This window comes from Euwallacea similis, chromosome 9, assembly GCF_039881205.1.
Source record: "Euwallacea similis isolate ESF13 chromosome 9, ESF131.1, whole genome shotgun sequence".
Classification (NCBI taxonomy): Eukaryota; Metazoa; Arthropoda; class Insecta; order Coleoptera; family Curculionidae; genus Euwallacea; species Euwallacea similis.
Genome location: NC_089617.1, coordinates 3576166 through 3601446, shown reverse-complemented (window position 1 = coordinate 3601446; position 25281 = coordinate 3576166). Strand labels below are relative to the sequence as shown.

At 37.6% G+C, this 25281-nt stretch overlaps 3 protein-coding genes across 4 annotated transcripts in view; 1 reads left to right on the top strand and 2 right to left on the bottom strand.

Moving 5' to 3' along the window:
* Nucleotides 1-25281, top strand: part of yata (N-terminal kinase-like protein yata) — a 61198-nt gene that overhangs the window by 16423 nt on the left and 19494 nt on the right. The gene's annotated exons all lie outside the window — the stretch shown is intronic.
* Nucleotides 10002-23966, bottom strand: LOC136410940 (inversin). 2 transcript variants are annotated; one of them, XM_066393315.1, is made up of 12 exons: nucleotides 23889-23966; nucleotides 18988-19222; nucleotides 17335-17602; nucleotides 15970-16082; nucleotides 15736-15914; nucleotides 15369-15508; nucleotides 15098-15260; nucleotides 14891-15047; nucleotides 11729-13470; nucleotides 11364-11678; nucleotides 10565-10914; nucleotides 10002-10428 (listed from the first exon to the last, which is right to left on the bottom strand). In XM_066393315.1, exons 2-12 carry the CDS (start codon nucleotides 19132-19134, stop codon nucleotides 10139-10141), a joined length of 3864 nt encoding a protein of 1287 aa, XP_066249412.1. In that variant the 5' UTR covers nucleotides 19135-19222; nucleotides 23889-23966; the 3' UTR covers nucleotides 10002-10138. The 2 variants fall into 2 exon arrangements, with proteins under 2 accessions (XP_066249412.1, XP_066249413.1); XM_066393316.1 differs by lacking the exon at nucleotides 23889-23966 and having other exon boundaries at nucleotides 18872-19109.
* LOC136411048 (peripherin-2-like) lies at nucleotides 21649-22993 on the bottom strand. The gene is made up of 4 exons (XM_066393454.1): nucleotides 22430-22993; nucleotides 22158-22378; nucleotides 21873-22098; nucleotides 21649-21819 (listed from the first exon to the last, which is right to left on the bottom strand). The coding sequence occupies exons 1-4, from the start codon at nucleotides 22991-22993 to the stop codon at nucleotides 21649-21651; spliced, it is 1182 nt and encodes a 393-aa protein (XP_066249551.1).

Sequence of the window (25281 nt, the reverse complement as noted above, 5' to 3'; positions counted from 1 at the left end):
ATTTACTTTCAAGTAATGCAAGTTCCCTCTTCAGTTGTTCTCAATATTTAATTTGTAAATTTTTATTATTTTAATTAGTGTTATACATTGATCATCTTAAAATTAAAATTTATAGTTTACCCTACATATCTAATTTTATGTGCTTAGGTACATCCGACAAATTCACCATTTCAGTTTCGTCAAATTTATAAGAATTTAATTTGGGGCAGCTACATGACATGCTATATGTAACTAAATAATTATACTCATCATCTGCTTTCAAACTGCGAATACGTGTATTTCTTGGTTTCCATTCTTTTAAAATTTGGAGGATTCTAGAACGAACTCCGGATTGTATAAGTTCAAAATGATTAAAATGAATTGTCTGAATTTTATTCAGACTTTTGGGAAAATTCCCAATTCCTTTAATAAAAAGTGCCGAAAGCCGAATACCTATCATAAACACGGGTAAAATTCCCGACTTGGCTCAAGGGTCCGGGCTGAACGGTTTATTGCACGCAATTAAGGAACCTAGGAATCTTCCCAGATACTCGACTCCAATGGACTATAGGTGAGGGCCAACATCTGGTGGTTGCAAAAATTAAAGTAAAGAACCAAAGACCGACAAGGGCACGGACAACTAACAAACAAAGGTTGTGTTATCCTTTTGTTGCGCCCGACTTTACGACTGGGAAATCCAACCCCCACCTGAGGGTGGAGCGGGAGAAAGAACTTAAAGTAAAAATTAAGAAGAGTTCAACAAGAAACAGACGAAATTTTTTAAGACTGCTCAAACAATCAACAATTTGGGTAAATTTATTGCTGCAACCCCCAGAAGTGAAGTACTCACAACCCATAACCAAATCGTGTACATACTTGCACCATTTGCAATAATCATTTAAATTAAGGGTCGCGGAAGCAGAAACCGCTAATTTGCATCAACGTCTAAGAGATTTTCATGATCAATTGAGACAGAACAATCCATCCACATCGGGTTTTCTGATGTCATTCAATGGAATAATGTTATTTACTTCAAAACCTGGTAAATATTGTTCAAAGTGTTCTTCGATTCTGTGGCAGGGTTTCATGCGGAAGTGGTTGTAGCGGTTGCAACCAATTATGGGGGCACCCAATTCTGTGGTCGCTCATACTGTTGGAGTCTTAAGGGAAAAGCCTTCTGACACCAGGTATTCTTTTGTACGTGGGTACCGCCACGTCAAATCAGGACGATGGTCGAGACAAAACACTACCGTAACGTCAACAAGTCTATATTTCAGAATCTGTGATAACTATTACTGAACTAGGTGCGTTAGAATCTCAAGTATCAATTTTGAGGAAGGTCGGATCTTTGTTTATGCGTAGAGTTCCACTCTCAATCTGTCCGAAAAAAGGACGCAGGGAAAACGAGCAGAATTTGGTTTCGGCCCATTTTGTTCTAGTTGACCAATCAGAACACAAATTTGGTAGGTTCCCACAAACTTAGGATTTTTAGATTGAATGAGAAAAAACAGACCTTAAAAGGTTTTTGCAATTAACGTCTTAACACATGTGATTCTGCGAAGGGCCAAATTACTGATAAGGACTGGTGAGTGGCGACAGAGTCACGGTGTGTTAAGTGTACTCGAGAATATTTTTACCTAATGGTTCTCACGGTCAAACCAGAACATCCCTCAAGTTGAGCGATTTATGTATTGGTTATCGCTTCGTTTGAGATGAGGCATAACAGATGATTTGGACGGGTATCCAACAATACTTCTAAAAAAAATCAAGGTAATATAAAGTAGGTTGCCAGAATTAAGCAATCTCCTAGAGGCCCACTCCCAACTCACACAATTGTCTAGAGACTGCACATATAAAACTACACAAATGGAGTTCCAACTCAACTGAATTCCTAAAAATTTTAGCAGAAGAAAATTCTAACCCCAATTATGTATTAATGCCTGAGGGCTCACCAAACAAGGTATTGGGTTTAAGCTGGAACCCAAACATAGACAACTTCAGCATAGTAATACCAGAAATAAAGATAAAGGAAACATACACGAAAAGAGGAGTTTTGGCAACTATTGCTTCCATTTACGACCCAATCGAAATCACAAACCCTGTGGTAGTTGCCGCCAAGCTCATTATGCAGGAAATTAGGAAGGATAATTGCGGTTGGGATGACATCCTGTCTCAAACCATTCTTGCGAAATGGAAAGTCTTTTTGAGCACAATATCATCACTTTCAAAACTATCCATTCCTCGGCATGCATTTCATAATGATCAAATGCGAAGAGTCGAAATACACGGATTTTCAGATGCAAGTATGAAGGCCTATGGGACATGCGTGTATTTACGAGCTTTCTATCGGAAAGGGATAGTATCTTGTAAATTATTGAGTGCTAAAAGTCGAGTCGCACCCCTACTGGTGATCACCCTTCCCAAATTAGAACTCATGGGTGCTGTGTTATTATCAGATTTAACGGAAAAAATTGTGTCGATTACAAAGAATCAAATATCAAGGATTGATTCCATTAATTTATGGATCGATTCTAAGATCGTGCTTGCTTCAAAACCTGGTAAATATTGTTCAAAGTTTCATGCGAAAGTGGTTGTAGCGGTTACAACCAATAACGGGGGCACGCAACCGAACTGGGTGTGCGATAGAGGAGGGGGGGATGGGGAGAGTAATAGGAGGCCGACAGCTTTCTAGGTTTTCGGCCTCGATGAGGTAACCACGGGGGTGGAGGTGGTGGGTGCGGTGGGGGCCGCGGCCGGAGTGGGGGGGCAGCGGCTCCGTCCTAGCTACGGCAGTTGTCAAACCGCTACCCTCCTCGTGGAGGGGGATGCGGCTGCGGCAATCAGGAGGGTATCGGACCTCCGAGTAGAGATCTCCAAGTGCCGACTCCAGGAGAAAGGAGACTGGCCGTTGCTACAAGTATTGGGGGCATGGCCATAAGGCAGGGGAGTGTAGGGGGAAGGACCGCTCCCAGCTGTGTGCGCGATGCGCCAAGGGTGGCCACAAAGCGGTACAGTGTCGGGGAGAACGATTCTGTCCCCTATGTAACATGGACGGGCACAGTACAGGGGGACCTGGATGTAAACTGCCTTTGCCCCAACAGGCCGATAGAGGCGGAGGAGGATCGCCACCACCGCCCCCTAAGAGGGGTAGTAAACGGAGGAAGGGGTCCAAGGCGACGGTTACTGTCGGGATGCCAAAGGCCCAAACCTCGATCCCCATAACACCAGGGGAGCCGAAGACGCAGGGGGAAGCGGGGAAATTCGCAGCTTCCTGAAGTCGCTGGTCGCCGAGAAAATGATGGAGGACTAGGTGGAGGACACGGGTGAATCTGAATGAGTGTGTGTGTGAATGTATTATTAAAAATTTTTACTCGTAAACCTACTTGTAAATAAGAAGTCCAGTAAAATGTTTAAAATTCCATTTCACGGCGACGCGTAGCTCAAATGTAAAAAACGAAACGCCATTTGAAAGACAATTTAATGCCCTTTCAAAAGATGTATCACAACATACCCCTTTCTATTTGAAAAAATAAGGGTGAATGCCCCCCCGCTAAGGGGTTGAAGTTACAGTGATAGAATCAATGTGGAAATTTGTCCCCCTGAAAACAAAAGTATACGGGTCAGAGGCTTTTTTTTTATTTTCACATATAAAGCAGTAAACTTTGCTGGACTGTTTTCGATGGGCCACCCTGTATAAAATACTTTTATAGTTGTATCGAGTCCGGGAATCACATGACCCCATGGTGTCTGTTGAGTTATGGACACTAAAGCTATTAAAGTCGACAAAAACTCAATCAATATTATAACTAAGATAAAGCTTTTATTATAACTAGTTTCCATAATTAACCCTCCATTAGTCGCTATGGGTCTGACAGACCCATAGTGTTTTTATTTGCTAATTGTTGGAAAACTATTGGAGCCACATTATTGTCGCTTCGTCACATCTCAAAGGGATATTTTAAGAATAGTTTACATTAGTTTTATACCCTGGTAAGTGTTTTATTGCGCTATAAATTCTTGAGATGTGTTGATCGGCGCCGTCTTGGGGGTGCCATACCCATTTCTACTAGCCGCGTTACAGTTGTACGAAGTCCTTTGGTCGAGAGTTCTTTGTTTTGTTCGCTTATTTTAGTTAAATTTGTGTTAGTGTTTACACAGATGGACAAAAAACGTTTCAATTTGAATAGCACTGATGATATTGAAGAACTAAATCATCTGGTGTTTGAAGAAATGGAGAAAAGCGTAACCATTGCCGACGAAAATTTTGACGAATCAGATGATTCAGAAATGGAAGATTATGTTGAAGAGAGGCTTGTAGATTCTGATACTGATCACGAAATTGATAGTCAAGAAGAAGGTGATGAAGAGGATTCTGACTGCGACGCTGATTATTATTCTGGTAAGTCAATATTTTATTGTAACAAGTTCGGTAACTCATCAAAAGACATTTAGCTAGAGACGGTACAAAGTGGAGAAAAAGAGCTTGGAAACAGACTCAAACACGACTCCATAACGTTTTGGTAAAATTGCCTGGCGTCGTCGGAACATAAGCAAAATGTGCCAACACTGAACTGGATTGTTGGAAGCTATTTTTTGACAATAACATACTTGCTATTATTGTCGAAAACACCAATATATATATCGACAGTATACGGAAAAAATTTGTAAGGGAACGAAATTGTAAACCAACCGATGTAATAGAAATGCAAGCCTTTTTTGCACTATTATATCTAGCAGGAGTATTCCGTGGAAATCATCAAAACATTTTGGATTTTTGGGCAAGTGATGGGCTAGGAATTGACCTTTTTAGAATGACTATGTCAGAAAGACGATTTCGTTTTCTTATAAGGAGCATTCGATTCGATGATAGATCTACACGAAGACAAAGGAAAGAAACTGACAAACTGGCAGCCATACGACAAATATTCACCCTATTCAACGAAAATTGCAAATCGCATTATGTTCTTGGTCAAAATGTAACTGTAGATGAAATGCTTCCTGCTTTTCGTGGACGTTGCGGCTTTCGACAGTATATACCGTCAAAACCTTCAAAATGTGGTATAAAAATTTTTAGTTTATGCGATGCAAAACTATTTTATATCGCATTTATGGAGATATATTGCGGTCTACAACCAGAAGGACCGTTCAGAACAGATAATTCTTCCGAAAAAGTTGTCTTAAGACTTGCTGAATCAATTTATGGTAGTGGAAGAAACATTACGGCAGACAATTGGTTCACGAGTCTGAAGTTAGTGAAAGCACTTGAAGAAAAAAAGTTATCGTACGTGGGAACTGTACGAAAAAACAGAAGAGAATTACCGCCGAATTTTATTACACCAAAAAGTCGCCTACAATATAGTAGTGTGTTTGGTTTTTCCAAAAACGAAACTCTTGTTTCTTATTGTCCAAAGAGAGGTAGAATAGTTGTGTTGCTATCAAGTCTACATGTTTCCTGTGAAGAAGTGGCCGATGATACTACGAAAAAACCCGAAATAATAGATTTTTACAATAGTACTAACTCGGGTGTGGATATTGCAGATAAACTCTGCGCCACATATAATGTGGCCAGATCTACCAAAAGGTGGCCAATGGTAATTTTCTATCACATGTTGAATGTGGCAGCGATTAACTCACGACTCATTTTTTTGGGGAATGGAAATGAGTATATTTTTCGGCGGGAATATATAAAAAAATTAGTTTTTAGTTTGTTGAAAGAACAACTAGAAAGAAGGTCACAAATTCCAAATTTGCCACCCGAATTAAAAATGTCAGCAAAATATAGGCCCGAAACGTCAGCTAGAGAGGAACAACCTCAAGCTGCCACACTAACAAGAAAAAGAAAACGATGTGAACCGTGCTATAAAGAAACACAAAAAGATGCAAAGCCAAAGTATGTGTGCGAAAAATGTAATGTCTATTTGTGTTTGAGTCGACACGTAAGAACAATTTGTTAAAATTGTTTAGAAGAAGAAATCAACACAAACAGAAGATAGTGAGTAATTTTCGTTTTTTTAAGCAATATAATTTTAAAAAAGTACCTAAATAAATTTTAACTAGTTAAAACTGTTTTTTATTTTTCTTAATTTGTTTAAATATAGTTGTAAATTATGCTTTTTAAAGCATTGTGTATATCACAAACACGGAAGTTATCGTTGATCATTTGATTGTATTTTAAACGCATTACAATTACAAAAAATAAGATATTTATTAACACGGGTCTCTCAGACCCATAGCGACTAAGGACGTCTCATCAGCTGACGCGCCTAACGGAGGGCTAAATACATATGTATGTATATACCCTCTATTAAATTAGAATAAACCATTAGTCGTAAATATGGAGAGTCTGTTTATCATCTTGGCTAAAACATAAGATGCAGAAAACGGCTCAAATATCAGTTTTGTCCTAATATAAGTGTGAATAGAATGATTGAGGGTTGCGAGCGTAGGAAGAAGGTGGAATGGTATGTGCTAATTCTTTTGAAGATAAACAGATGCACTCGGGGGTGACCCTGATGCATCTTTGGTATGTGGGGCATTCGATTCCCAAAAAGGCGAGAATAAAGTTGTTTGAGGACACGTGCGTGTATTTCATTAAAAATAAAACCTACCCGCTCTTTAACACTTTAGATTTATTATATTTAGGTTTAAAGTGGAGAATAGACGCTATTTATGAGATTTAAGGTGATGTTGACGGGTTTAATGTCCCCTTAGTAGGGTCGTATGGTTTACATATAGGGATGATAGAAAATGGTATACTAGTGCGTCTTGAGCTTGCTTTCCGAGTGGTCTTAGCAGATAATAGATCATATAAAACTATATAATCATGTTATTTTCTAAAGTCGATATCCTACAGTGTCTTACGAAGGTTGATTCTGGCAACCTACTTTATATTACCTTGATTTTTTTAGAATTATGAATGACTGCAGAAATGCGTGCCCCCGTAATTGGTTGGAACCGGTACAACCACTTCCGCATGAAACCCTGCCGCAGAATCGAAACAGACACTTCGAACAATATTTACCAGGTTTTGAAATTATTAACATTATTCCATTGAATAGAGTCAGAAGACCCCGATGTGGATGGATTGTTCAATTTCATCATTCTGAACGTATACAATCCGGAGTTCGTTCTAGAATTCTCCAAATTTTAGATGAATGGAAACCAAGAAATACACTCATTCGCAGTTTGAAAGCAGAGGATGAGTACAATTATTTAGTTACATATGGCATCGCATGTACCTGCCCAAAATTAAATTCTTATAAATGTGACGAAACTGAAATGGTAAATTTGTCGGATATACTTAAGCACATAAAATTAGAAATGTAGGGTAAGCTATAAGTTTTAATTTTAAGATGATCAATGTATAATACTAATTGAAATAATAAAAATTTTAAATTTAAATATTGAGAACAACTGAAGAGGCAACTTCAATTATTTACTAGATAGGTACCTGAGGGTAAAGGGAATATGGGTTGGGAATAGGTGCCAAATGGGGTATTTTTGGGGAGGGATAATCCCGTAGGCTGGCACGTAAAATCGGATCGCTAGGCGGTTTCGTTAGTTGTCTACGCCAACGGGAACTTTTTGTATCGTTTATTGCAACACTTAGAATAAACTTATATCTGTTGTGTATAGAGTATTATTGTTACCAGTTGTTGGAGTACACGTAGAGGAGACAGAGCCCAAAAGAGGAAATTGTTGGTGCGATCAACGGTTTTATGGCGTTTTGGTCGAATAATCCGTGATGCATTACCAGAAACCGTTACGGGAAATATTTTCCCGCCATTGTTTGAATTCTCTACAGAACCGGGATGTTGCTGCTGGATTTCCAGCGGCAATCTCTGAAAAGTCGTGACTGTCGAATGAAACTGAGCTTATCCGTTTTCGTAGATTTGTGTCCGTTGTTGGTGGCGTTTTGGGCAAATTGAAACTAATTTCTTTGTCCGTGTCCGTCCGATAGAGCGTCCGTTAATAAGAACATTACTTACATGCGAACTGATACTCAATAATTTGGTTCTAGAAAAATTGTCCGATAATGAGAGATGTCCGTTATTGGGAGCTGTCCGCTAAGAGAGATTTCACTGTATATAAAGTTTTGGTGCTATTTTTGGATGTAATTTACGCTGTTTAAGTATGGTGTCTTAATTTCGGGGCACCCTGTATAAAATACTTTTATAGTTGTATCAAGTCCGAGGTACATATGACCCCATGGTGTCTTACAAAGGTTAATATTTTTTCTACAACATCTTCCTATAGATTTCGATGTCTATGTTGTCGATGAACCGCTCTGTCTTATTGATTGAGACACTACTCCAAAAAGCAAGATATTAAAACATAATTACGTCTAAAACATTTATTAAAATTTATATGCATTCTAACAAATATTCCATAAATATAACAATTTTGATTATATATTATTTCCTTATGTATAAAATGTAAGTATTGCACGTCATTTACGTTAACAAATACGTTTTCTCTTTTAATTTGTGTATTTACTGCCTGAAGTATTTATAGTATTAATTGTAATAAAATTTTTTTAGAAACACAACGAATATTCTAATGAGAAAATTAGGTTTTATAAATAAAATTTCTACCTGTTTCAATTGAAACACACCCGGTCTTGCAATTTGAAGACGTAGAATCAATATACGAGAATAGGAATTATGCCAACAATATTATCTTATAATGTTACATTGCCCTGTATAAACCTTCTGGAATAGTGAATGTCATAGAATCTGAAAGTGTACTGGAAGCGTGAAGCAGGAGATGTTTTACTATCTGATCGGAGAAGACCCTCCTTTTGCTTGTATATAAAACTAGTCATTAATGCAACTCTGGCAGACTAAAGAACATTAAAAACTGGCAAATAATCGTCTGTCTCCTGTACTCTGAAGGCACTTAATACAATATTATCTGGTGCACACGGTGTCCCAAATTTTCTTGTCAAAGAAATCAAGAAATATAAATCTTTAAAACAAAGAATATATAATCAAGAAGAAAACGCTTCAGAAGCAGGTGGTGGAGCGTAACTTGAGCATCTATTTTATGTCATGTTGTCCTTAGTTATTTTCCTTTTTATATGTAAAAATTTTTTTTCAATGTTTTATTTATCAAAGTTTCGAAACATCCTGTATACTCTGAAACTCTTCCTACGAGACGATGTACTGTTTTATTCAACATTTTAGCAACGCCATTAAGACTGAAGATATATCTCACTTCAATAAAAGACTCTAAAATTCTAACAGCAAACTGACGTAAAATTCACGTTGTTCATAGACCATTTTCATACCAGAGCGCCATTCAACGTTAAAGTGACGTCTTTGCGCGTCTATTTCGAAATTCATTTAAATATATTATATCTTAGCTGTGTGGTACGCCACTAAAAACTGCTTTCCAGAGCAGAAGAGGACAAAGCAATCGTTAACTTAAATTTGAGTAGTTAAAAGCTCTTAGAAAAATTAATATTTTTTTAAAAAGGTAAAAAAACAGATGCGTGTACCAGAGTGATTTGCACTATTTTTATCGCAGAATATTTAATAATAATTAGTTTTAAAAGCGGTGTGTTTTGACACTGATTATCGTGTGAAACCATTGATGTGCTAAATTTGTGAAATCTGACAGTTTTTTGCGTCAAAACCAGAGACGTGGCAGCTGAGGTTAGCTGATTATTTCAAACCGAAAATTGGTTTTTGATTTAAAACAATTTGTTTCCCTTAAAAACAGTGGCTTACCAGGTCAGAGTAGCGGACTATTTCAGGCTGAAATTCATTTTTGTTTTCATATTTTATTTCAACACGGAACATTGAAAAAATTATTACTCTTAAAAATATGTTGCTCCGACAATGATTTTGTATAGCTTATAACCAGAGGAGTACCATGATTATTTGGTATCAGCTTTACGTAAACACCAAAAATTATGCAAAAAAATACGTGAAAACTACGATGCCGTTTCATGCGAAATCAAAGTTTTAGAATTTTAATTTGAGGAAAAATTTTGTTGTTCAAAATATTAATCTGTAATTTAATTACATGCGAAATGTGATTTCCAAACACAGTCATATCCACGTCAGTTGTAATATTCAAACGTCACATATTCGTCGCTGGGACGTCACTTGACCTCAATATAACGTTACTTTTAACAGGAGCTCATATTACTAATTCAGTCGCTTTTTGAATGTATGTGTCCGTTATTCCCATTTCCGCCTGTCCCGTTGTCCTCACTCGACCCACCCTCCTGACCTTTAACTGTAAACGTGACGTAGTACCGCTTGTTTTGGTCCAGCTTGTCCGTTGGCAGTGAAATGACTTGTTTATCAGTTCCATGACTTAATTCTAGAGTAACCGCTTTCTTGGGATTAATCCTGGGCAAAAATCTTGCGGTTCCAGGTTTGCATTGCGCAGAACCCTCAAAGCCTATTTTGGGAATAGTGTGATGGTCCATTTTTGGCACTAAAGCAATAGAAAATTTACCATTATTAAAGAGACAAATAATAGGTTTTGAACTGTGATTTTGGGTCTTTTTTTAGACCACTGCATAGACATGGGCGTATACGAACTACTGAAGGTACAAAATTATCTTACTTACAATATGCAGCGCATGGAATCCCAGTATACGCATGCGTAGCATGCATACACCTGTGCGTACTTTGAGTGCATAACAGAGGGTTGAGATGTTCAGAAGCGTCGGGCAACCCCCTCAGATAGGCGACATCGATTTTCTGCAATTTTCTCAAGGAATCATAGAGAAACTTTTCGAAACTCTTGAAAGTGAAGTCCTCTGCGATATATCGACCCGCACCCACTGTCGACGAACACGATTGATTATACTGGTCAATTGCCCGCTTGACCAAGATGGCTTCGTTGTGTTGACCGGCGCGAATTTGGCTGCGTTTCAATTCCAGGAGGTGTTGGAATATTTTTCTTTCTAGGTGATATCTGGAAAGAAATATTTATTGCTTAGAAAGTAAGAAATACAAGAAATTTGTCAATTATTTTGACAGTGGTGACTTCAGCATGAAACAGTAAATTAGAACGCAGAAATGTATCTGTTAAAACTGCATTGAAATTTGAAAACTAAAAGAAAATGGCAAAATTGCTCTTAGCTTTTGTTTTTTTACGTTAAACGTTAATCTTTCAACGTAAGAAAAAGCACTCTAAAAATTATACCTATTTAGATTGACAGAATGGGTATGCAGCGTTACCGGTGTCTCAGGTCGCTGTCGACGATAATCATTTAATTTTCATTTTAATGAATGTTTGGGTATTTTCAGATGCAATGTTGCCATATGAACCAAAAATACAAAATTTCAGGAATATGAGAAAAACATTTTTTCTCAAATCTGTTGGGATTCTCGCAATATATTTGTTGTTTTTCCTACACTTACCTCCGAATATTAGTCTGTATACTCCTAGTAACCGAGGCCATATTGACCCCCCGATCCGACATATTCTTCCACTTCGGAATCCTACTGCTCCTGGGACTTGGTTCGAATCCCGAATCGATCAAATTACTGCTCTCGTAGTCGCTCCCAGCACTTCTCGACTCTCTGCGCCTGGTCTTGGGTCTCTTCTTCACTTTCTTCTTCTTGGTGGGGCTTAACCTTGCATCATCTTCAAAATCAGAAGCACTGTCTCGTTCATTGTCACTATACATCGATGGCAAGACTGGGGCTGACAAGTTGGAATCCTCTCTGAAGAACCTTTAAAAAAATAGTTAAAGTTTATAATTCAATAATCAAAGCAGTTTCACCTGTCTCTAGTGGTTTCATGTATATTTGGAAGAGAAGGAATTCTAGTTTCAATATCAGGCAGTCTCCTTCTCTCCTTCTCCAACAAACGATCCAATTGGCGATCGCTCTTCGAGAGGGGAGTTTGGAATATTGGTGCAGGAATTTTACACTCTTTAGTCCTTTTCTGGCCCTTGAACTTCGTATCGTCAGACTTAGAGCGAGGTTTCTCAAGGCTTTTTTGCTGCTTCTTCTCCAGATCTTTGGCTTGCTTCTCACTCAATACTTTAAAGCTTTTATGCGTCTTTCGAGCCTGCTCCATAGAGTCACTCACCATCTCTGACATGCTGGTCTCGGTGTCTTCTTCAGATTTCTTCCTTTGGCTGTCGCTCACTTTCTCTCCAGGCTTAAAAACTTTTATTATAGCCGGTTGATCAGTTTTCTTAGAGCGAGTTTTAAGTTTGGGTTTTTGAGTGGATTTCTTGGGTTTTCCTTTAGAAGACTCTTCTAATTCCTTTGGCGACTCTTTTGTATCTTTAGAATCAGCTGCTGGTTCCTTTATCTCTTCCACTATTGTCTCTTTTTCAATAACAACCTCATCAACTAGTTCTGAAATCACAGCTCCAATTTTATCTTCACCACCCACAGTAGCCTCTTCGTTAATTTTTTCAACAACATCAGTAACAGCTTCTTTAACATCCTCAACAACAACTTCTGCTACATTACTAGCAATCTCAACAACTCTCTCCTCTTTAACTATCATAGCAGTTTCTGTAGCTTGAACTTTAATCTCTTCGCTGATGGTGGCACTTTTAGGCGCTTCAGCTTTCTCCACATTTTGTTGCTGCTCCTCAGCTAAAAACTTAGCAGTATCAGCCCCTAGGGAGGCCTTCAATATTCCCTTTATCTGCCCTTCTTCTTCTCCTGCCTTCTTAGGCTCTACATGAACACTAGCTTCAACTAAGACTTCTTGAGGACCCTCCACTTCCTCACTGGTGTTGGAAATGTCGGGTAAATCATTCGAGCTTTGCTTCAATTCAGTTTTTTGCACATAAGTGTCTATTACTGTCTCCATGGTAGTATCATCTGAGGTTCCAGTGCTGTGAGCAGTTCCGTGAGGTTCTGCAGTTGTCTCTTTGTCGCTCCCGGACTTTTCCTTGCTAAGCTTGGTAAACTTGGCACTTTTAGGTCTTTTCCCGCTGGAGGGCACTGTGATCTTCTCGCTGGAGCCTATCTCCACTTTCCTAGGAGAATTCTCCCCTTGGGCGTCCACAGTAATCTCTTTGGTGTGGTGAATATTAATCTCCGTTTTCCCGTTGATGATAATCTCATTGCTATAATCAATTCTACTCGAGGAAACGTTCCTTGGAGACCCTCCTCCTATCACCTCACTAATAACCGTCCTCTCCTTGGATTTCCCACTACTTCCCGGTATCAACGTCTTCTTTTTCCTATTTCTCATGCTCATTTTTCTCTTCTGCACTTTTTTGGTGCTTCTTCCTTCCCGCAGCTTCGCTTCTTCGCTCTCGGAACTGCTGTCCCCCCAAAAAGTAACGTCGTCCCTAATTTGGAGGCTTAAAGAGCTGTTCACCTGGGGATCAGAGTTGGGGGCTCCCAGGCGGCTTGCTGGAATTCCACCGTGCATTTGAAGGTATTTAGCGGTGGAGCGAAACCCCCGCTGGAGCGCGCAGTCTAATGGGGTCATAAAGACGTTTTTGGAGGTCCGGAGGACTGGGTTGACGGAAGCACCGGAGTCCAGCAAAATCTAGAAAAATGTGTAATGATGAGTTTTTGTTTATGAAATGTAAGTTTTTTGAAACAATGTTTTTTTACTAATTTGTGAGTTCTTTTCAGTACGGCCCTGTTATTGCTTTGAGAGTCAGTTTTATATTCAGTAATATCAGAATTTAGCGTTCTTACATGTAGAGAATATTTTGGGACATAAATTTTAGAAAAATAATAAATAATGCCAAGATAAGAAAATCATCTGAATAAAGGAACTCGCAGAAGAAAAAAGAAGGAATGAAAAATGGTATGTAACGGTCTCGATGAAGATATTTCAGCGAATCCATATTAAATTAGGTTAAAAAAAACTCAGAAGAACGGGACACTAATAGAAATAATTGATTACCAAATGGAAACCAAGGGAAAACCAGACCGATGATGTCATACTGTAGAAATACTGAAAATAGCCACAGCTTTAGGTATTAAGAAACTAAAGAGCCTCAGGGATAGTTATTATCCCACCTTATGATGTGGAAATATGTGCAAAAAGTTTCAAATGAGCTCAATTAAGTTTTCAGAGAAATCTGGGCGATTTGGAAAAAAAGGGGATTTCTAGAAAGAGTATAAGCCCATAAGACTAGGCCGGGTGTCTTAGAAAGGTTCACTTCGTGAGAAAGAGTGTGGGCTACGTTGCCAAACTTCGATAATTATCTCATTTATTAGTAAAATTTCTCTTGAGTTTGATAGTTTTGTTTGTAGTTGCTCTCGCATAATAATCCAAAATTACCACGCAGTTATCTGTTGAGACTTGCGTAAATCGCATCTAATTTCAAGTAAATAAATCTAGAGTGTAATTAGACAAAAAACTTTCAAGAAAAGATTAGTCAAATTTTAATTTAAAAAAATAACACTTTACTTACGCTGAACCCCATTTGGATTTTATGGCTGGGACTGGAAGGAGACTCCATACACCCCGTGCGAACACTCTTTCGCCCCCGCTGTTATTTTATTACTAAACTTAAGAGGCCATGAGTACGCATTTCACGGGAAATTTCTTTATCTTGACCATCTACGTTTGCGTGAAAGGTTAAGTAGGTCAATTTGCCACAGCCAGAAAATTGATATTTCTGGACAGTTTACTCTACCACCCCCTCCTCCCCCAAACCGAGCAACCTACGAAGTAATTCTTTATGATTTGATTACGACTTTTAAACTTTGTGTGAGTTTAATTATACAAATCACGGCAACTCCAACCTTGAGGGCTGGCGATAGACATCTTATTAATATTGAGGGCTGAATTAATGAAGGTCAAGGCGGAGTAATTTGGTCGGTCATTCAGCGAAAATAGCTGAAGGTTAATGTAATTTATGTTAAATAGGCGGCAGTGAGCAAATTTACATCAAAAGTGCATTTGTCAAGAGATAATATTGCGCCTGAAAGGCAAATTCAGTATCGCCTACCTTGCACATGTCCACGTTATCATTCAATGCAGCCATATGCAGGGGAGTTCTACCATCGTTGTTTCTGGAATTTACTTGACTGGGCCGCATGGCAAGAAGCCAAGAGACCAATTCTCTCCTTCCTGAGGCTGCCGCCTCATGCAAAGGCAAATCGCCCCTATAAATCTTTCTTTAATTTCAGAAATCATTAAAAAAATACCATCTAACCGGGCATTTCTCATCCATAAATTAGCCCCGCGGCCACCAATAAGCTTCACAGTTTCAAATTGGCCCTTTGCGCACCCGCAATGCGCGGGACTCCGCCCTTTACGATCTTGTCTATTCGGGTCTGCGCCATGTGCCAATAAAAGTGCCGTTGCGTCGGCGTGACCTGGTGGAATTAAAAAAATATGCATAGCGTCATCAAATCATTGTTAGTAACAACGACTTCAGACATAGGGCTTCTCACAATATTATTGTTTGATAACGTAATTTTTACCTAAGGTCACAGCATAATGCAAAGCGGTACAACCATTACTATCGATGACATCTGGGGAAGCCCCGCATAAAGTTAGTAGCGTATCCAGGCAGTCGGTGTGACCTCTCGAGGCTGCGCAATGCAGCCCTGTTAGGCCGTCCCTAAAATCACACACTGGCGTAAAGTTACAATTGATATTAACACAAAAAACACAAATGTAATAATCAGAATTATTAGGGAAAGCATTTGGCAACAATGTAAGCGAGAGCCGTCAAACATTAGTACTGTAGCACCTGTCACAAAATTATAATACGAACGAGATACAAAAGTATCAATTAGAATTTTAATAAATTTTCTATCTTAAAGTACAAAGTACGTCATTTTCTACCTGTCAGAAGACTCGATTATCGCGCCTGCTCTTGCCAGGGCCAAAATGGCCTTAGCAGACCCGGCACTGGCCGCCCACAATAAGGGTTGTCTTTTATCCCCGTCCTCTACAGAGACGTTTACGTCTTTGTGACCGAGTAGGGTATGCAGGACTTGTAGGCCAAGATCAGCATCCTTGTCCTATTTTTAGAAAGATTTGGTTGCTTTTGCAATGATATGCGCGGCATGAGCTTACCCCTCCACACATCTGAACAGCATAGTGGAGTGGGTATCCACCGTGGACGTCCGGGGTGGACACAGGGGCGCCTGCAGCTAGTACCGAGCGAAGGGCAGTAGTTTCCCCACATACTGAAAAAAAAAAGATTTCCATTTGTAAGTTTACCACCACGAATACGCAAAATTGTGATGTCATTCCCGACGCTTATAATACTGCTTCATCTTTTTTTTTAATTCTCAGCTAGCCATGGAATGTATTTCCCTTTTTTATATGGAATTGTCACATACATGAAATCAGGTGATTTCGGAGGTCAAGTAGGGAAAATTCTAATTCTAACCACGGCATGACTATCACTAATATTAGCACAAGTACGGTAGTGATGCGTAGACCCAGGAATGTCATTTCAAATTTTTCTAGCATTTTTTATTTTAGTATTGACAAAGATTTATTACCGAAGAATCGAACCATTCTAGAGATTATTATTTGCTGGTTTTCCTAGACCAAGCCTGAACTCCTTAATTCAGGCCTGGTCTAAAAACTGGGTATGGTCCGTGTAATGTCCATTCCAAAGGATATTTCTTGAATGGACATTATGCAGTAAAACCCAATTTTGATTCGACCTTTTTCCTAAAAAATCCTTTTTTTCCTTTAATTTTGTTAAATAAACGCTGTTAAATGTACATAAAGATAGATTTACCTGGTAAACCATTTATCTTTTACCTGGTAGTAAAAAAAACTATGTTCACCATGGCTAATAAAATATGTATTGTACATATGTCTATATGATTCCTACAAGAATCGATTACACATTAAATACTGAACGATTATCATGTTGCTAGAAAATTGTTCCCCAATGATTCAAATCAAATCCAAAATCAAAACCTGCAATTACTAATCCACTAATTGCCGTCGTCCTGCAGCACGAATCCTAATTATTCAACTTTCAGTTATTAAGGGACAAGACCATGGATTTGGATTTATATTTCTTGCAATTTGGGGCTATTACACGACGTTTGTCCAAGCAAATTGGTTTTTTAGGGCTAGAGATACGATCTTTTTGGGTCATTCCTCACCTGTTGGGGGTAAATCCTTTGCAGTATAGCGTTATCGCGTATTATTTGGGTCACTCAACGAAATTACTTACCTAAATGTGTATTACAAATGAGGACTAAGCTAATAGAGAATTGGAACGAATACGTGATTGAATTCATTGATGAGCACTTGCCATATGAATGTGATCAATGGCAGATTAAGGAATTTTCACTGATGTTGAAGGAAAACTGAGGAGAACATTTTTTAATCAATCAAAATTAATGTCTAGTATAAAACATTTCTACAGGGACGGTCCAGTAGCTTACTACCCACAAGACCTAACGAACTCACCGGTAGCCCAATGAACCACTGTGTGCTTCTCATTGTCTACTGCACATACATCAGCCCCATTGGCCAGTAGAAAAGTAACCAATTGGGTGTTACCAGCAATAACAGCCAAATGGAGGGGGGTAAAGCCATCTTCGTCTCGGCTCTCCACCAGGTCAGGAGCAGCCATCGTAAGCAAATCGGCCACTTGGGCCGCTCTCTTACTATCGCTAGTGCAGCAATAGTGCAGCCCTGTTTTCCCGGTACGGTCTTGATCGAAGAGGGCGTATGGCTGAAAGTGAAATCAAAATGTGGTTTGTATTTAAAATGAATATAAAGGTTTTTGATATAATGGTGAATGTATGTTAATAAATCTTTTTTGATATGTTGGTGGACAGATGAACATATTTGAAAAGTGTAAACCGGGTTCTGTGTCTGCAAACGAAGCTTCTTTCAATGAAAATACATTTTGAAATTTTACTTCTCACATTATTCAACTCTATTCTAGTTCTTGGTGTGTATTTATCAATTCCAGGTAGTTAGTTCAGATTAGGGTGATGAGAGAATCAAGGGTTTAATCAACAAACAATTTTTCAAATATTTTATTCATCTGTAAGTGGAAGGATGAAATACAAATTCCAATCTATAAACGTTCTCTCATCACAGAAAAAAAAATTATAGGTCGATATCATTGGTCAATCCACTATTGTCACCTGTCACACTTCTAAAAGCTGTCAGCCTGAACATACACAAGCTTTTTTTTGCTTCTAGATGGCGCCTTTAAAGTAATTTGCCATATCAAAAACTGATACTCACTTCTAATAAAGCTAGCTATGCCTTCGCATAGTATTTAAAAATCTCGCGGTGCGCCATACTGCTTCTTGTACTAAATCTATCCCGAAACTAAAGGAAAATTTGCTATGAATCATACTAATGAATGGGGAAAGTTGCTATGACAATCCAAATAAATAATAAGGGGAAACCGAGACCATTCACCTTATCGGAACAACGCTAAGCAATTCTCCAGACATGTCATGCACTGTTCCTTATTAATTTATTAATCTTCGTCTGGTAAATAGTGGAAGAAAATTAATGAATTTTTGCTGCTAATAGTAAGGGTTACATTGAAGTTGCAAGTATTGTTTAGAGTTCCTTTGAGTTTGTAGGAACGTTAAAGATCAATAGAAAACTTGTAGAATTCCCCCTTGCAGTAGCTTTACTCTAATTAATATTTTGAGTATTTTTTTAGAGATCGTTAAACTCTCGACCCTCATCGGTTTGTAATTGTATATGTATTGTAATCGTGTGCTGATAGATATTAAAGCAACATCCAGTTGAATATTAAAGATGGATACAACGATTTAACTTGAAAGTGGGAGAAAAAGCCACACACATAATGTTTACTTCCCTTTACATCTTCATAAGTTCACCATTCCATCAAAAGTACTTTCACCAAATTATCAAGAAAAATCAACATTAGGTATTATTAACCATTTTTTCTTTCACTTAAGCAGTTTCTTCGATAATTTACGTATTTCCATTTAATAAAAATCAAACTCACCCCACTCATAATTATCTACTTTCCAACTCTCTCGAACTATCCGTTATTCACCCTTATAGTTCACGTTTTCCATGCCCAATCACGCTCTAACACCAACCACGTGTCCATGCACTAACCTGCGATCTTAAGAGATGTCGAACGCGTTCGACATCGCCCTGCTGAGCAGCGTACATTAAAGAAGTGACGCCGTGGGAAAGACGCCGCCGACGCCGTCGCCCCTGCGGGCTAGGGACGGCTCCGTGAGACGCCGCGGCGCTGCACATGCCGAAGGGCCCCACCGGCGTCTTCGTCACGCGGCCCTCTCGTGGTAGCTTCTGGAAGCGTATTCTTTGCTTGACTTCATCGTGGCATCTGGAAAGACGGTGCAGGTGTCACTAGGGGCTTTAAAACGTGCAGGGCTATGGGGTATTTGATTTCTTTTAAATTGCGCAGACTAATGCTAATGCTAAGTGCATGGTCTAAAACTACCGGACTAATGATTAACGGCGTCGTTAATGAGTTTTATGAAAGCTCAATTATTCCTGTTAATGAACGTTCAGGCTTAATAAAGTTTAAATTCATCACAATTAAGTTTATTTCAATGTCAATAGAAATTGAGCTGTTTATCAAGAAAGAAATGTAGCTAATGTCATAATATAAAAGTTATCTAATGTGGAAAGACATTAAGAATAAAAAAGAACCGACAACTATAAGAGAAATGTATGAGTTGATGCAAATTGAGTCTATTTATAAATGTGTTGGAAATGAGGAAAAAACATGATTTATCAACATAATGATATTTCGACTTTGCCCATATTCTAATCAAACTGATATATGTATACCTTAAAGTCATTGTAAATATTAGAAGCACTTAATAGGTAGCCATTATTATTCTCTTAATATTATACTATTACCAGGATGTTATTACGAGTAAGGAAAGATACGGAATATGTGTCGTGTCTCTTTATAGACACAGTTTCTGTGATACCTAACACATGACATACCTAAGCAATAATGGCTTCTAAAGGCAAAAGTGCCCCTATAATTCCTGATCTTGTTTACATGTGAGTTGAGCAAAACTACCTACTAACTGTTCCAGTATAATAAATCTGAAGAGTAGAGAAATTCGCGCCCCTGACCAGCAAGTCTGACCCAGATTCTGACCGGTGGACATTACACGCGAAGTTGTTGTTCAGTCCTGCTCCTTTTACCTATAAACCTGGACAATATACTTGGAAGGTTATTAGGTTTTCATGCTGAAATATCTAAAAATAAGTCTGCTGAGTGTTGGGGCGCGAATTCACGATATCTGCCTAATTTGTCATAAAAAACAAATATAAATTTTTTGCTTGAAGTAATAAATTTTGATAGGTACTTCTTCAAATATTTCACCTAAAACTAGTAAAGGCAATTATTGCAGTAAATACTGAAAGTTGTTTCGATATTTTACAAATATATTAAGTAATTATCCTCTCCATAGTAATCTCTTTATTAGGCAAATGAGGTAATCTAAAGGAAGCCTGAGAAATAAGCAAAAAGCTGCTGTTGCGTGTCCTAAACCTATTTCAGATTCAAGAATTTGGCCTTCACCTTAGCAATGACAAATTAAAAAATATATATTAAAATTACAAATTGTAATTTACATAAGGTATACATAACATACATTTTGTTTTAAGGAACTCATATATAGAAAAATTTTAATTTATCATTAAAATAACAAAAAAGAAATTTTCTTGATACTATGGTGAATGCACGCTATTACTGGAGAAAAAAGTATAGAAGCTGAAGAGATCTGGCGTCATCCACTAAAGAATGTATAATCTTCATAAAAATTATTTCATTTTTCTTGATATGATGGTGCAGTAAAAGTTACCACGGAAATGCGAAATTAGGTACTCTACTACACAAAAATTACAATTTTATATTGATAAATTAATAAAAGTAGTGAAAAAAAAATACGATAAGCACATTCCAGTGTCGTCTTCAGTGAAATTCCTCGCTGTAATTGGCGCCCTATACCCATCTAGAATTAATCATATTTGCGTGCAATCGGTTTAAAATCCGCGAAACTTAGGTTCGCGTGAGCTGTCTTTTCATTTTCAGATATCAGCGCCTATTAAAAACCATGGCATGTTGTACCAACTTCTTGATATTCTTTACGTTTCTTGTCACGAGAGACACTTTAATATTAAATCGGTATTTTCATGTTTCTAGAGTGTCTGCTGACACTGGCTTGTCTCAAATTTTATTAGGTATTTATAGTGCAATAACAACTAATAAAATTTAAAAAAACATTTGAATAACATTAAAGAAACTTAATTTAGTATTAATATGTAGGTATCATATTTTCTTGTAAACTCAGTTTTTCTAACATATTGGTGAATTGGAGATATCTGAGACATTACTTTAATTCCATAACTAGAGTTGTACTTAGATATCTACCGCTATCCATCTAAGTACAGATGAATTCTTATGGGAAATCGCAGCTTCTTGTCCTGACGTGGGTATATGTATGTGCATGTGTGTGTAATAGTGGGTTACTAATGTATGTATGTTCAATACAAGTAGGGTTTGTATATAGAAATCTCGAAAATGATAAGAGATGCAGATTTAGTAAAATAGGGGAAAATACTTCCACAAACATGGATGAAGATTTTTTTATTTAACCGACAATCTAATAAGGATTTAGGAAATATCAAAAAGTCATGGCAATTGAACCACCCTATATATTTTCTCCTAAAGTACATCAAAATGACAAATTTTTCTTTGTTCTGTTGAAGACATAAATTTGCACCAATCTAATTCATCAACTCAGGTGGAACAGGGGGTGGTTCAGGCGGCCCAGTGGACTGGCTTTTCTCGGTATAAGACCCCAATAACCAGACCACATAGTTCTTTTTACAGCTATCAAACTTTGATTCCGCCGAATGCCCAGTTTGCAAAAACCTCACAAGCACCAATATCAAACACTAGAAATGTTAAATTAAACAATTTCATTGCAATTCCGCAATGTAATTTAAACCTCTAGAAATACATAAAAACCCAAGTTTCCCACAATCGCTGTCTCAACTTGCTGCTTTTTCTCCATAGTCTTAGCAAAACACCCCGTTTCTAATATGCTCAGATTAAATTCAGGAGAGTAGATATAATTCACTCCAACGCTGTTTATATCAAAATGTATACAGGGGAACCTAGATTTGATGGCGCAGCAACTGAAGGGGATTCTGCCTGTTTGAGGGGTGCTAGAGCTGGGACCATTCATGGTTAATTTTTGACAAAACGTATTTTTTTATTTAGTGTTAGTTACTTAGTCGAGACTGCTTTCTCAAGCCAGGAAATATTGTACCAATCGTGATATTTCTTACTGCCACAGCACTGAAAATCTATTTGCAATCTGTCTATTTGTTTCTTATAGAAAGAGTTAACTGCGTATTTTTCCATGGCCTTAATTATGCCGTCTTCATTGCATTTGTTTGTATCATAAAGTTGCTTCAAAGTGGCGAAGATGATCACCAATGTTATAGCCACCTCCATATCAAGTTTCAAACCCTCCATATCAAGAAGTTAATAGACACTTACCATACCTAAAGCTATTAGTATTAAGATGAACAAAATCCTATTCGACCCCGGGCTCTTCTTTTTGGAGAAGATTTTGTACACATAAAAGACGATGACCATATTGACACACAAGAAAAGAAACACCGGTAAAGCCAAAAAGAATGGTAATACCTCTCCATCTCCATTTGAAATTATGTTTATGAATGCGCCTAAATGGCTTCGAATTGCTATGGACGTATAAAGTAAATTCATTGAAAAAATGACCGTGATCACCATTAAAACTACAAATAACATCACAAAAGTTTTGATGCGTTTGAATGTGACTTGAATTAAAGGTCTGCAGAATTTTACTGTGACATCGCTTCTTGCATGAACAGTGGTATGAATAGTGGCATTTTGACGAGTTTGAGGCTTCGTCCTCTTTTTTGGGGGGGAATTTTGTAACTGTTTGTTACCGTTTTCTTTACGTTTTAAAGGAGCCATCAATTCTGACAAAATGTGAAGGAAAGGAGACAGGGCTTGCCATTTTGGAGTTTTTGCTAATGTTCCCGTTATTTTTATTCGAATTATCACGCCTTTAGGCATTTTTGTCCAGAATCATAGTTGCAAAAACGTTATTTCTTTCTAGTTGAGTTGTGTTGTCAGTTTAATTGTTTTTACTTCATTTTTCTTGACCAGTTTTTCAGATTTTCACCTCCTCAAATCATTCTAAAATTCCAAATCCCATCTAAAAAAATAATTCCTTTCATGGTTTTCTAGTCAAAAAGTATTGTTGCCGAACATGTTTTCACTCGTTTCACTTAAATGATCCCCATTTTTAAAATTTCTATCCCTTCAACAATCACCCCCTAATAATCCAGAAACCACCTATATTTAAACCTTTATCTACTACATGCACAATGGGTTTCCCGCACTAAAATTATTCGGACCACTTAATGGATTGTGTTCTCTTGTCTTTTGACCAAATCGTAATGGCATTTTCAACGATAAATTTTATTAAATCGAATTGAAATTTTTGGTTAAAATGATGGTATAGGGAATAATCCACAAGTCTTCGAAATGCCTCTGTCAAAAGAGACCACAACCTCCCATAATAATTCCCCAACTTGTTGATACCGCTTATGATTACCGTATTATACAATAATACCCAAACCAGCAGTACAATTGGTTTTTTTTTCGGTTATTTTTTCACATAAAGCCGAGCTCACCGGATCATTATATTATTATATGGCATCAACTGGGGCCATCGATACCGGTTCAACTGCAAAACCATGCACATTTCGAACACAACTAAAAATCGAACAGCATTAATCAACCAGAAAATAAATATGACCTAGTTCAGTTCATAGTTATAAATATATGGCCCATATGGTAAGCAAATTTGATTGCAACGTGTGTCCACCAAAAGGACTCTTGTGACTTAAAGTTATGAATCAGATGATGATTTTTAATAATTACAGAGGGAGAACAATGCACTTACCAGTTAATATCAATGAAAATTTTGTTAGTGGCATGTATATATTTTCCGGGTAGTTGGGCCATGTAGGGGTATGAATCGCACACACGTGAATTGCTGCACTAAGCCACCCCATATCGGGAAAAAGCTTTTGTTTTGCAATCGCTTTTATTTCGGTCGTCATAGATACGCGTAAATAGAGGTCAACCACATTTCGTTTTGTATATTTTCGGGAAGTAATAAATTCCGATGCGTATTTAAGGAATAGGTAACAAGTTATATTACGTGCATGAAAGGTCCGTTTAAAAGCACTGTCATGTCCATTGGGAACTTCCTTCAATCTAGTTTCGACTAATATACGTGCACACGTTAATGAGAAACTAATAGTTGCCTTTGCCACGGTTTTTAAAACATCTGATAAAAAGATGAGGATATATTCAGAGCTAATAAACGGTCCAGTGATTTTAATTCTGACAATTTGGTGAATGATATTCTTGGCAAATAACGAAATGTTCATCTTGACAATATGGTGCTCTACTACTTGTAACATACATTTATATTCCCGACATATAAGTTACGATTTTATAGTTATTAAACGCTATGCTGGAACAAAATGTTTTAAGCACTAATTTGTGTAAATGCGGATTTTCAGTGAAACAGTACATTATATGTCTCAAAATAATCACCTGGCGAAATGGTAATCTGTCCGTGTCGTGAGGGGAGGTAGCGATTGCTTCTCAAATGCTGTGTACATAAGAGATAGGTTACAAGTTATATGACATGCATAGATAGTTCGTTTAACAGCCTTGTTATGTCATTTAAGAACTTCCGTCAAACTAGTTCCAACTAATATATATATCGACATCTGATTGAAAAGCTAATAGATGTTTATCAATGTTTTTAAAATATTTGATAAGAAGATTAGAATGTATTTAGAACAGAGTTCAGTGGTTTAAATTCTGACAATTTGGTGAATGATAATTTTTGCAAATAACAAACTGTTCATCTTGACAGTACGGTGGAATGGATGTGAGGTCTAACAGGACCATAACTCCGTACCTTTCCATGCCTATAGATGGTAACAAAAAAAATTCTAATAAGTTGACATCTCTATCCCTCCTGGTTTACTGCAGCTCATAATATAATGTTCTCGGACTATACACCATCCATACTGGTGGCTGGAAGAGATAAAGCCTGTCTGTAGGCCAGCCAATGGTCGACTTAGAAGAGAAATTACGTATTATCCATTGATTTGTACGAGACAAGTTGAAATTCAACAGTGACCAGTAACTATTCTAGATAATTTGAGTATTATTTATTGTCGTATTCCTGAATATAATTCCTGATAATGTTTGTTGAGTTTCACAAAGATTGGGAAGTAATCTCATCAATCTAATTCAAACGAAATTTAAACTAG